The sequence below is a fragment of the Mangifera indica genome, chromosome 7, assembly GCF_011075055.1.
Source record: "Mangifera indica cultivar Alphonso chromosome 7, CATAS_Mindica_2.1, whole genome shotgun sequence".
In the NCBI taxonomy this organism is placed as follows: domain Eukaryota; kingdom Viridiplantae; phylum Streptophyta; class Magnoliopsida; order Sapindales; family Anacardiaceae; genus Mangifera; species Mangifera indica.
In genome coordinates this window covers 107,598-121,391 of record NC_058143.1, presented here as the reverse complement: position 1 = coordinate 121,391, position 13,794 = coordinate 107,598, and the positions used below count along the sequence as shown (strand labels likewise).

At 32.2% G+C, this 13,794-nt stretch overlaps 1 protein-coding gene and 1 long non-coding RNA gene across 2 annotated transcripts; one reads left to right on the top strand and one right to left on the bottom strand.

Annotated features, from left to right (window-relative positions):
* The first annotated feature begins 319 nt into the window (after window positions 1-319).
* On the top strand, window positions 320-1,554 carry LOC123221355. Its single transcript, XR_006503258.1, has 2 exons — window positions 320-1,020; window positions 1,316-1,554. It is a non-coding gene; the product is annotated as an uncharacterized LOC123221355 (long non-coding RNA).
* Window positions 1,555-5,692: 4,138 nt separating this feature from the next.
* LOC123221143 (ankyrin repeat protein SKIP35-like) lies at window positions 5,693-10,613 on the bottom strand. The gene is made up of 4 exons (XM_044643864.1): window positions 10,484-10,613; window positions 9,204-10,284; window positions 7,681-8,113; window positions 5,693-6,789 (listed from the first exon to the last, which is right to left on the bottom strand). Exons 2-4 carry the CDS (start codon window positions 9,815-9,817, stop codon window positions 5,983-5,985), a joined length of 1,854 nt encoding a protein of 617 aa, XP_044499799.1. The 5' UTR covers window positions 9,818-10,284; window positions 10,484-10,613; the 3' UTR covers window positions 5,693-5,982.
* Between the last annotated feature and the right edge of the window lie 3,181 nt (window positions 10,614-13,794).

Here is a 13,794-nt window from a genome sequence, read left to right as displayed (position 1 = left end):
TTTCATCATATAATAATACACATCAAATATATATTTATTTATGTATTTAAAATAAATAAATAAATATATATATATATATATGTATTAGTATTGAATATTTTATAAGATATTTAGAAAATATGTTATTTATTTAAATAATTTTTAAAAAAATATTATTATTTAATTAAATACATAAAATTAGACATACATGGCATTTCTCCAATTCATATGCACATCAAAAGTTTTCATAAAAAAGATGTATGCATAAATAGTAAAGGGACCTAAGGTGTGAAGATGAAGCAAAAAGGTTGGTGGTGAGAACGGAGGAAAGAGGTAAGAAACAAAAAAAAAGAGAAATTCTAGAGACCTAAGAAAAGTCCAAGGGAGGTGAACCTTGGAACATACACTCTCTCTTTCTTCATTTTCCAAAACCAGCAATTCTCTCTGTTACCCCCCCTTCTCCCCTTAGCCCCACTTTTTTGGTATTCACTGAACCCATCCTTACTTTTAAACTTCCTCTCCTTCTTCTCTCTCTCTCTCTCTGTCTTTGTAGCTTAGCTCTCTCTATGTTAATTATAATGAATGTTGATATTAAAAAAGGAGGAAAATGAAAACATATTCCTGTGTTTGTGGTGTAGTTGTTGTTCACTTGTTCTAGTTGTACATTTAATACTTACAAATACGGTGGAACAGCCTTAAAAAAGCCATCAATTTTTTCAAACTCATTCTTGGAACAACTTCATTCCTTTCTTTCTCTTTCTCACTTTCCTCATTCCTTCCTTGCAAACTTCTTATCCTTTTTAAATGCCCTTCTCTTTAATTTGTTTTTTGTTTTTTGGTGCTGTAAATCCTTCTTATTGTCTTCCCTTTGGCTTTACCATTTCTTCAAAGAAAGAAAAACATCAAGCTTGATTCTTGTCTGATGCTATTAAAAAAGAAGATTGAGCTTACGTTTTGAGATGCAAAAACTGCTCAAAGATTTCAGCTTGAAGTTGTCTTCTCATTCTTCTAATCTTCACCTTCAGACTCTGCAACATTACAGTTATTATTCTTTTTTCCTTGCTTTGATATATATTTATTAGATTTTCTTTGGAAGTTTCTAAATTTAGCATCTGGGTATCGTTTTGATTCTAATTTTGAAGTGGATTGGATGGGAAAAAGTTCTCTTTCAATTATTTTTATTATACTATTTGGGGGTTTAAATCTTTTTCACATGATAAAGATAACTTTTTTTATAGCTTGCTTAGCTATTGATTTGGTTTTATATAGGCTGAAAAAGTTCCATCTTTCTGATTGAAGCTGATGGTTTGTTTTTTTTTTTTTTTTTAATTTCCAGTTGGATTATTGAGGATGACGTTTCCTGGTTCAGCTGCTGCGTTCTCAAGTTGAAGTCTAGACAGATATAACTAGAAATACACAGTATTGATAAGTTTTTTGTAGTGTGCCATCTCTCTAATGGAGGTTTGAATCTCTTTATTCTTCTGGTTTTTGGGTTAAAATCCTGCTCACATTTCTAGTATTTGATGCTGTAAATTCCAGTTCGAGATCTATAAAGATACACAAAGTTGTAGCGTACCCCTTTTCACATTGAATCTTTTGTTTCCATGGTTGCTTTCAAGTTTATAGTATAGGGATTGCTATTAAATTTTGGCACATTCTAGAATCTGGTTCGAGCTCAGATCGATTGGAAGGCATTTTGCTCAGTTTTTCACAGAGATGTAAGAATTTGCATCATCACTGCTTAACTTTGGGAACATTTTAGAATCTGGGTTGTGCTTAAATCTTTGTAATTCAAAGTGTTTCTCTTTGGCGATTGAAGGAAGGTTGTTGTTCAGGACTTTAATTTGGCCACATTTTGTAATCTGGGTTGAGCTTCAATAACTGCAATTTCTACCGCTTTTGTTGTTGATTAAGAGGCCTTCGATCTAATCTGGAGTGTGGTTGACTGAGGAAACTGAGAAAGTTGAATGAATTCTGAGCATTCGGAATTGAAACTAAGACTATCAAGAAGGATAATAAACCTGCAAGATCATTGTTCAAGCAGCATTATGGATGGAAGAAGAGTAAGAAATATAGCAACTCCTCCTGTGGAAAGGAGAAAAATGGAGTATAATCGCAGCTACTCTCAAGGGAGCCCAAGAAGATTGTTTCCAGCAAACTATTACAGTTTGGAGTCATTGCTCTTGCTCATATGTTTAACTGCATCTTTGTTGATTCTTCCATTGATACTGCCACCATTGCCGCCACCTCCATTCATGCTGCTTCTGCTGCCTATAGGTATTCTTGCAGTGCTCATGGTCTTGGCTTTCATGCCTTCAAATGTTAGGGATATAACTTATACATATGTGTAAATGGTGTTAAAAAAATTGCACCTTAAATCTCTAAATGTTGAAACAAAGAAGAAAAAAATGTCGAAAAAGTTTGTTCTTTCATTTCTTTTGATCATCAGCCTCAAAGTTGCATAAGTTGTTTCTTGCTTCATGTTTTGCTCAAACAATGTACTCATTCATATTTTGCATAATATACTTCAATAAACCTCATACTTTGATGTCATGAGTGGAGTTGAGTATTGTTAGGCTCAGTCTCAATTTAATTAAATTTAGGTAAGGCTCGAGCTCAAGATAAGAGTTGTTGACTCGAGTTTGGTTTAAGAAATTATAGTTATATCTTATAATTTCTATATTTATAAATTATTCTCATATTTAGAGTTAGTAAGATTTTAAAGGTGTAAATATAATCTAAATTGCAAGTTCGCAATATTAAACTTGAACTCGGTTTGAGAATAATACTCAGATTACTTGAGCTCAATCTCAGCTTGATAATAATCGAATTAAGTTTGGTTTAATATGAATCAGTTCAAACTTAGCTTGCTAATAATTTAACTCAATTGCAATCCTGGATATGATTATTGTTGGAGGCTTATAGGGTTGGCACAACAAAAGTGCTCGTACAACACCCCTAGGCACACCAACTCTTGAAGGCCAATCTTGCATTCACCCTTTTGGGCATAGATTCATTGGTTTCATCTTGTTATGGACTCCTCAAGCCAGCGGTTTTAACTCATATCTACTTTCTGTGAACCTCATGCGTGGCTTCACTCTTATACTACCCAATCCTGAAGCCACTCTCCACTTGATATCACTACGAAAACAATAACTTCATACGTTCTTCTCATATTGTTCATGTCACGACGATGATTCATTTCACTGAATGCGTGCATTTGTGATGTTATAATGATATAAGTCTGACATTTCATATTATTATAAATTTTATACATGATACTACAAAGCATGGTGTTTCATGTTCTGATCCCTGTTCATTATCGGAAAACATGTTGAGAGATATTATTTTATTTCAGTTGCCATAAGAAGAAACCAGTTGCAGCACATAGTTTGATGTTAGATTCAGTAGATTATCTGTATACATATCTTGATTTTGTTGAATTATTAACAAATACTTTTTGGCAAGATGGGGTTTTTTACTTTGTGGTGTAGTGGTTGCGAGATCAAACTCCTGACTAAACACGAAAAAGATTATATTGACTAAATGCGAAAAAGATAATCTGACTAAAATAAAGCAAACTGTTTTTGATTTTGAGATGGTCCATGAATCTCTTTGGTAGCATGTGACACACTGATAATAACAATCTAACCATACCGAAAACAAAAATGCAATTTCTTCATGACCTTATGGCAGAAAATACATTGCATTTGGAGAAGAAATTGTCCATCATCACAAATGATTTATTTATATCAAGTTTGGTATAAATGTGAAGTTTAATCTGAAATCCTGTTGTGGATTCCACCCTTTTTTTTATTAATTCAATAATTTTGTTGTTGGATTCATATATTATCATGAAAACAGTATAAAAATAACAACATATAGAGGTACCAAATTAAATTTCTTTTTGTATTGAAATAAATTTTCAAAAATTACTATTGAAATGATAAAATTTTCAATATTTAATATTGATTTTCAACCACATTGAACAAGTTTTTTTTTTTTAAATTAAAAATATAGACATAATTATTTTGGTATGTTTACATAGATATTTTATGTGATAAATAAAATATAGGATTATTTAATAAAATATATATTTGCAACCCACAAGAAAAGCAAATTATATTCTTTTCTAAAATTTATTTTTACAAAATAATTATGTGAATTTCGTGATTTATTTATGGATGAGTTTGTTTGTTCTGAGTGGGTTGTGGGTTTTATACAAACAAATTTGAAAAAATGTTAATTTAAGATTTTTGTGGGTTATAATTGTCCATATTAACCTTATTTAATCACGTAAACCCTACAATTATTACATCAATCAAATAATTATTTTAATTATCATTTTTGAATTAGTACAAAAATCCATATCATTAATTTTTAAAAGCATTAGAGGTTAGGTATATTTTCATATCACAAAATACAAGTTTAGTCTTTTCAATAAAAAAATCGAAAAATCTAATTATAAAACAATAAAATTTGATCTCTTCAATAAAATAGAAGTGCTAATTGGATACATTAGGTATAGTTATCTAGAAGATAATATATACGAATGAAATTAGAGGGAAAAAAAAAAAAAGCAAAGTGAGAAGATCATGGCATGAATCAATAGAATCCAAGGTAAATGGAATATGACATAACTTATAATTTGGAAAGTTGCATCATTCATTGTCGACCAAACATGGAGATTAAAATAATGGAAAAGGGTTGATCTTCATCTGCCTAAAATGGTGGTAACCTTTTTTGCAGAAAAGGGATGGAAACCATTTTAATAATATTATGAAGAAGATGATGAGATCCCAATTCCAATGCAGGCAAGGCAACAATTCCTAAAGGCAAATTATTTTATTCCTCAAGATTCATACCTGCCATTTGTTTAACATTCCTTTTTATTTAAGGGACTCTCGTTTCAAATTGTTATTTATAGAATGATAAACTTTTTATTTTTTTTATTAAAGATACCAAACAAACATAATTAATATTTTTGTATTTTTGTTTTAGAAATAAAGTAATTAGTTTAATACTCTCAAAAGAAATTAATAAAAATTTAATCCATTCTACAAAAAAATTTAAAAATTTAGCCTCGTCAGTGGAAAATTTGATTCCAAAGACGTTATCCCATTAATTAGAATAATTTGACAGATCTATTGGACCATTGCATTGGTCACATTCATTTAATTTCATATGATGTCTGCCCCTTTGGCTGCGGTCAAACTCCATGTGAACATCATTGTTTTTAGGCAAAGAAGAAGACTCTTTTACAAGAGGAAGATGACCAGCTTCTATTCAAAATCAACACACAACAATTATGCCAACCCAGCCGGCCACAGTAAAAGCACAAATGGGGGCAAAAGGGCTTTTTATCTAAGTAGGAATTCAACTTTGGCAAGCAAAATCAAAGAAAGGGCAGCTTGGAAAGTTTGGGTTGTCTATGACTTTGTGGCCACCTTCTGCTAAACATTTATAACATGCTTAAATGAATTGTTCTACACATCGAAAACTATAGGTTTCTAATAAAAAGCTTATATGATTTTGAATTTTCTAATCTCGATAATTGGCTTTTAGAATGTGATTTATGTTATTTGGATTTTTTAATCTCAATAGTTGGCTTTCATAATACGATTCTTTCGAAGTTTATACCATTGAACTGCGAAATCTATTCAATTTTCTCTAAAAAGATTGAAAAATGAGCACAGAACACACAAGGAAGAGGTTATGATACACATTCCCATCATATATTAACTCTTTGTGATAAAAGTTGCTCTCTGACTTACATAACAAGATCCGTATGCACAGCCATTAAGAGAGAACATAGTATGATGAGGAGATTATAGAGAGAACCAAGATTTTAAGCCAACCACATGATGGAAGGAAATTTTGACAGACCTTAAATCTTTGTCACTTTAACCACAGGTAATATGTAAATTATTATTATCTATGACACATGAGATACGGAGGTAAAAAGAAAAGCAAAAATGTGAAATATCCAACAGTTAATTTTTACTAACCAGTGCAAGGTGCATGCACCAAAAATGGAGGGAGGTGATGCTCCAAAACTGCCAAGAGCTCTTTGCCCTGGCTCACCTCTCCCAACACACCACCTCCCAGCCTTTTCACAGCTTCCACAAGTTGACCCCTTAACCTTTGCGATAGCAAGTGACCACCTACCTTAATACACTCCCTATACAGTGGCAGGTATGTGATTGCCACCCTCAGAGGGCCTGGCAGATCCCCTAAGCAAATAGGAGATCCGCCCCACTTTAAAATCCTAACTAGATTCATGTAATGCTCTTGCCCTTGATTTAATCCATCTGAGAAAGCTGCCTCAGACCAATGCTCCCGAAGAAAAGCTTTCAGGTCAGGGGCAACAGCCTCATCGTCAGACCTAGCAATGCTGTCTGCAACCGCGTATGTAGCAGCTGGGTCACTTAAGAAATCAGAATGGAGAAGGAATGCCACACCGTCAAGAGAGCCACCACTTCTTTCACCAGCAGCCTTGAGAATTTCAACGCTAAGAGTTGCAAGAACATGCTGAGGGACATGGGGGAGAAGATAGGCAACAACCTCAACTTGGCTGCTGGAAGTAGCAGCTGTAAGAGCAAGGCACAGATCCATGTCACGGCAACCCCTTTTCACAAACCATTGGACAACCTGCAAACAACCCCTCTCAGCAGCTCTCATCAAAGGGCCCAAGAAAGCCACAGCATTACCCTCTTCTACTAGACACTCCATTGTGCCAATCTTGCCATAGTGTGAAGCAAATCCCAGGGCCAGATCTACATCGACATCCAAACTGTTTCTTTGGGCAATCTGAAAGAGAAATTTTCACAAAGCAAGGAGAATGATTAACAAAATATTACTCAAGCAAGCTGTGAAGCATGACAAAACAAGTTACATACTATTGAGCATGTCTTATTAGAATAACACTTTCTTTAAGATTTCTGAATCTTATTCATAAGAGAAAGATCTACATAATTATATCAATGATTAAAAATACCACTAAATGTTAGGACATGTCTGGTTACCCCAGGTAACATGTGGAAATCAAACAGAAGTATATCAGTTGTTCCTATATAAATCACACTTATATCAGTAATTCCCTTTCTCCAAGAAGTTGGTCAATTATCTCTCACCCTGAATGGCGACACCCAGGTTATACTCACATTTAAGGGATAACCATTTGTTCTCGGCTAACTAAATTGTGATTATCAAACACAAAGAGATCTTACACATCTTCACAACCTACGCTAATAATTAAATCTCATACATATTCAAAGAACAGAGCAAACTATTAACCCTCTGAGTATTTGTATACAATTAAAAACCGGGTTTCCTTTTGAAGCCTTCACTACAGCCAAGAAGAAGAGAATGTTCACACCTCCAAACAGGTCTGCTAATAACTTCACAGAAAAGGTTTTGATATTGGTAAATAACAGCAACATGCTATGGCTTAGTAATTGCCACGGCCATGAACAAGATTCTGATCAGCCTTTATTAGCAAGATTTTAAAACTCATATCTTTTCTCCTTTTCCATGTGCTCCTAAAGTCTGAAGATCTTTTTCCCATGAAAACTAAAGTTTTTTTTCTTCATTCATTTTCACACAATTTTTTCCTAGGAAACATCAAAATTTGGACTTTGCAAGATTGCCTTCAGGAAAGTTGACAATTAGAGATTGGGGGAGCATATATAAATGACTTACCTGTAACAAAACACGCACAAGTTCTGTGCTCCCAAATCGAGAGGCTTCGAGGAAACACTGGTTAACATTGTCGGCACCACCTTCCACCAACAGACCCAGCAATCCCTGGATCACAGTAGCTGATATCCCAGATGCCCAACCAGGGTCAAAAGAGCTAGAGAAAAGTGTAAGGGGAAAGCAAGCTGCATCAAAAGCCTCTGTGAAATCTTTTCCTGTTAGCTGATTGCCTGCCAGATCTAGAAATGTCTTGAATGCAGATAGCTGGAGTTGGATCTCAACAGCAGTGCAGTGACTCACTCTGTCCCGACTCCCATGGCAGCGAGAATGGAAGCCTATACATCTCAGAGCCCATTCTGTAAACTTTTGAACCTTGGCACCAGCTTCTGCCTTCAAGACCTCATCCCCGTTGCACTCCTTGAGACGCTCATGCAACCTGACAAGAAGCAAATAAGAAATAACTAGAAGTCAACATGATGCAAAAATCCAGCGTAAAAATCAACATGCAGGATGTTAAAACTTTGTTATGCTTTCCAACAGGTTTCTAAGGTAACATGAACCTTTGAATTTTCATCCATGCAATTTATTGATAAAGTCATACCTCTTCCCAACAAGGGAGTTACTTTCTACTAGAGAACCTTACCAAAAGTAAAGTAAAGTAAATGCTAACTTATAGGAATGCTGCAATGAATGTCTACTAATGATGTTTACATTAACAAGAAAAGATTTGCAGAAAGCAGGGCAGCGGGCATGAAATCACAAAAGCTACCCTTCAAATTCAATCTGACATTTATCAGCCGTTTTGTAGTTATCTTCAACTTGAACTTCTTGGATCAATAAAGATGAAAAGATAAGTTGACTCTCATTTCACATGATTGGTAAAAATAATAACCAATAACTTATTTTGATTAAAGGTAATTCTGTAAGCACATAATTATATATGAAGCTTGTATACGACTATAAAAATATAATTTCAACTAACCACGAGCAGCATAGAGAAACTATTACCTGAAACCACAAGCATGATCAGAGAAAGGAAGTGCACTTCCTCATGACACAGGAAAAAAATGTTTAAGATACAAGAACTGCAATCTCTTCTTTAATCAAAATAAGAGAAACACATTGATGGCTATGCTGTTTATAACTATTGAATGCAGACACACAGTAAGGTAAATAACTATTCACAAGTCATTACTACAATCCACGAAAACAAATTGTTCATGCACAAAAGGTCTCACAGCTACTAGTAAAACACGCTTACCAGCAGAAATGCCTAGGGATGAACAAAAAAGAACCGCAGAGAATTGCAAATTCTCAAATTTCTGAAAATTTATTTATATTATTCATATTACTCTACCGAGAGTAGACTAAACATTGCAACTAACAGATAAGAAATCCTTTATAACCATACATATGAATACAATTAGAAACAGCAGATCAAGTCAACATAAGTTTTAAATTAGGGAAGCAAATGTTGCACAATTATCTTCAAAACTAACCACACTATAAAATATGAGCTTGATTACCTGTGGGCCATCACAGTTACTGTGTCAGCAAGACTCATTGTTCTGCTCTGGCAAGCGGAAACACATGAAGCAAGAAATGAAGTTCTGAGGGCAGCTCTTGTGAAGTCATAAGCACCATGGGAAATTATACTCTTAATCAATCCTGTTACCCCATGAAGCTCCTGCTCTGAGCTTAAAAACCAAATAGAGTCCAGTGTAATACACAATGCATCATTTAGGGTTTGTGGATCTGCCAATGATATTAGACTCTCTGAGAGCTCCCAATCATGGGAACTCATTGCACGCTGAAACAGCTGGCCCAACTCGATCCTATCTTGTTTACTGAGTCTCTTTTCATGCCCAAGTTTGTCCTTAGAAAGCTCAGAATCTGCAGCGATCACCCTCTTTAATTTCAGATTCTTTGCAAGACAACTACAAGCACTAGATATTCTTGAATCTTTACTTGTGAGCGATGGTTCTCTAGAAAACACCATGTTACTTCCCTCGCCTTCCTCGGATGCAAAACCATGATTTTCATTCATTTCCATTGCAGCACAAGACGGTTCTTCACAAATAATCACATCGTCCAAATACATATTCTCACTCCTTGGTACAAAAAGTCTCTCCTTCACCATTTTTAATCACTGAAAAACCACACCAACCCTCCAAAACTAAAAAATTTTAGTCAACCAAGCATTCAATCCTCTTAAACAAGCAAATACTAACACCTCACCTTGGTGAATTTTCCAAAGATACAATTTCTTCAAAAATCCAATTCCATCAAAGCAAATGTCTATCTTTTAAAAATCCGATAACCCTGTTATCTTATATCTTCTTCCTAAACAAACAGAAGCTAAAACCCCCTAAAAAACATTATAGTACTTACACAACCAATATAACATCTATCTCTTCCGAAAAGATCTAAAATTTACACTAGACAAGCATCAAAACAAACCAACCCATATAAGAAAATGAATTCTACAACGAAATGAGAGTAAGACTCAAACCCATCAACTTAAAAAAAAAAAAAAAAAAACCTAGAAACCCTGTTTGTTCTTCATCAAATCCAGTGTGGCTTTTCTTCAAAGATACATAGCCAACCCTGCAAAAACCAAATCCAAAAAAAAAAAAAACATTTGCATCAACACGTAAACCCAGAAACAGAATCACAAACCACTGTAATTCACGAGATATAAAGCTACCCACAGGCCCTGACTAAAAAGAAACCAAAAAAACAAAAAATATTCCAAAAAGTAATACACCAAAAAAACTAAAAAAAAAAAGAAGAAGAAGAAACTAACCTGATTGAGGAGATTGAAAAAAGAGAGATGAAACTCAGAAACGGAGAGAGAGAGAGAAACTCACTCTGTTTAGGGTGGTTTTTGAGAGGAGAGAATTTTAGATACCAAAATAGATATATCGTTCTTTTTTAATCTAATTTTTATATATTTGTTCTTTTTACTGCAATTATTATTTTGGTTAACTATGAACTCTTTATTTTTTAGATTTAGTTACCCACCTTATAATTATTATTTAAATAAATAAAAAATTTATATTTAATATACATTAATAGATTTTGAATTTATATTTTTAAATAATATATATATATAATAGATAAAATTTTAAATATAATAATCAATTTTATAATTATTATATTAAATAAATTTTAATTTTAATTTTAATATATATAAAGAGATTTCTAATATATTTTTAGATAGTGTGTATATATGGGAAAAAATAAAATTTTAAATTTAATAATTTATCTTATAATAATATTAAATAAATTAAAAGTTTAAACCTTGTGTTGAGTGAATGCCCCCATTTTTATTGCTTAATTTTACACCTGAGATAATTATAAAGATATGACAGTGAGAAATTTTTTTAATTATTATTAAATGAAATATAAAAAAGAAAAAAAGAAAGAAAAAAAGAAAAAGAAAAAGAAAATCAATGGGAGAGAGGAAGAGTGCGTCATGAAAATGAGAGTCACAAAAAGGAGAGGCCATGAAAGAGGGACCCAACCTTACAGACACTCCCACTACAATCATTACACATATTCTTCAATCTCCACCCTCTTCTCCTTTGTCTTCTTCTTCTTCTCACTTTATTTTAATTGTCAATTTAATTATGTCATGTACTTTGGCATTTTTTTATGGGTTAGATTAGATTAGCTTAGATTACATCTTTTTTACCCTCTCTGCCTTTGCCTTTGCCCTCCTTGCCCAAATGGGTTTACATTTGCCACTCTCATTCCCTTTTTCTCTTTGGGGATCTTTCACCAAAAGGGTTGTTTTTTAGGTGTTTGGTCTCATCAAAAATAAAAACTATGTGCGATTAGAGGTGGAGTTAGGAGTCAAACTCTAAAAAGGTCAAATTAATCTTAAACATTTCCGCTTTAATTATGTTTATGAGAATTACAAAACGACATTTTTATTTACAGTATAAATGTTATAAATGAAAGTGCAAGAGTTAATGTGGTTTTTTTTTCATCTAATTTATTACATTTTAGTTAAAGACTCAAGTCATATCACCTTTCGATTTAAGAGTATATTTACCCTTAATTACGACATTTGTATCTCAAAAGTTGAAAGTAGTGATTTTAAAGTAAAAACTTGTATATAAATAAAATAGATACAATTAATCAATAAAAGCATACGTACATAATTGTGCCTTGACATGATACATCATAATTAGTTGATTGTATATACGTATGTTGTATAAAGTACTTTTTCTAATTAGATTTGTTACTTTGATATATATATATATATATATATATATATATATATATATATATATATATAGAGAGAGAGAGAGAGAGAGAGAGAGAGAGAGAGAGAGAGAGAGAGAGAGAGAGGTGGGTTTTGTAAGGTACATTAGTAAGGATATTACCTAAGGCCTTGATTCTATGTATATTAACAATATTAAGCTATCAATAAAATTATGTACATAAACTATAACATGTCTCATTGTGATTAGGTGTTAACTTATCACTAATTTTTAATTATCTAATCACATGATAACACATCATTATTTGTACATGTAATATTACTTTTAAGTTACACAATTTTTCTAATCATCATTTTTATGGGGTTTTCATCAAAAGTATTATTTTTGTTTGTTTTGGTTAAGGATGGATCTTCTGCTTAAACGAATCAAAACTTAAGTAATAGTTGAGTCAGCTCAGTTTTGTTGAATTACTAGAATGTCACTAATAAATTATTTTTCTCTAACGACTTTTCATTTTATCTGAAGACTTTTATGTTTCCTCTTTGACAACTCATCACCAATGCAAGCTAACTTTTTTTATTCAAATTAAGTTTGAGATTGTACTTGTTTGGGTTCGATTGAGCTTTCAGTCCACCAATAGTTTTGGCCATATCAAAAAGTTAAGGGTTGTAAAATTTTTCAAAAAAATATATACATGTGATGCGATGCAATCTTATTGTCTAATTGTACATGCATTTGATATGGTGAAAAATTCTTTGAGTTTGGAGTTGATGTATGAGGTTTTATAAAATATGAATCTGTTACCATAAATGAATAAGTAGCATTATTAATAACTGTTACTCATGTATAGTATAATATTTTCATTATTCCCAAATGTAATTTAGGGTTTAGATTCTATGTACATTAACATGTAATCTTATGAGTAATAGTAAAAAGGTGTTGAATACATGGGCTTGTTGCCATGCATTATACATTTTTTTTATTAATTTATCACTAATTAGATATATATTTTTTATTATGCAATTGGATATATAAATAATGTGATATCTTGTGATTAAGTATTATTTTATTATTAATTTAAAATTATCCGTTCATATAATAACATATTATTTGTATATTCAATTGTGTATTAAAAAGTGTATGCATATAGTTATAATATTGTTATATTATAAATATAAATTGTCATGAAAACATAAGATTAGATAACGTGATTATTCAGTTTTTCTCCCACCTCAAAATTACTTCATAATATTGTCACATTTGTTTGTTTTATAGTTTGGGGTATTTATTATCCCTTTCAGGAAATGAGAAGCTATGGAAAATAGGAGGCAGAAATCCACAAAAGGGAAAAGATAAGGAGCAAAGAATTATCTCTTCATTAAAGTAGTTTTTTATACAACTAATATTATATATACAAACAAATTTTATTAACTAATTCATACAATTTGATGTAATTGTATGTGATTGAATTACATCACTCAATCACATATTATTATTTCAGTTTACATAGATAAAACTGTTATTTCCATTTTTGATAGGGTTATAAATTTATGATTTATAGGACCTGAAGTGTAACCACCGTAGATTGTTACGTCTACCATTTGGTTGGTTACATTATCACTTGGTTTTTAGGACCTTAAATGCAACCATCATAGATTATTAAGCTCGCCATTTGGTTGGATGCGTTGTCACTTAGTATCCAGAATCAAGTTAAACTGTTAGTGCAATACTCACAGGTAAATCCAAGGGTATTTTAGTCTTTTCTCTTATTTAAATTGAATTATTAAATGTTCTCCATAGCGATACATGCCCGTGTAAAAGGGTATATACGATTGTGTATTGTTAGCAAATTTGAATTAAATTATTAAATATTTTTCAGGGCGAT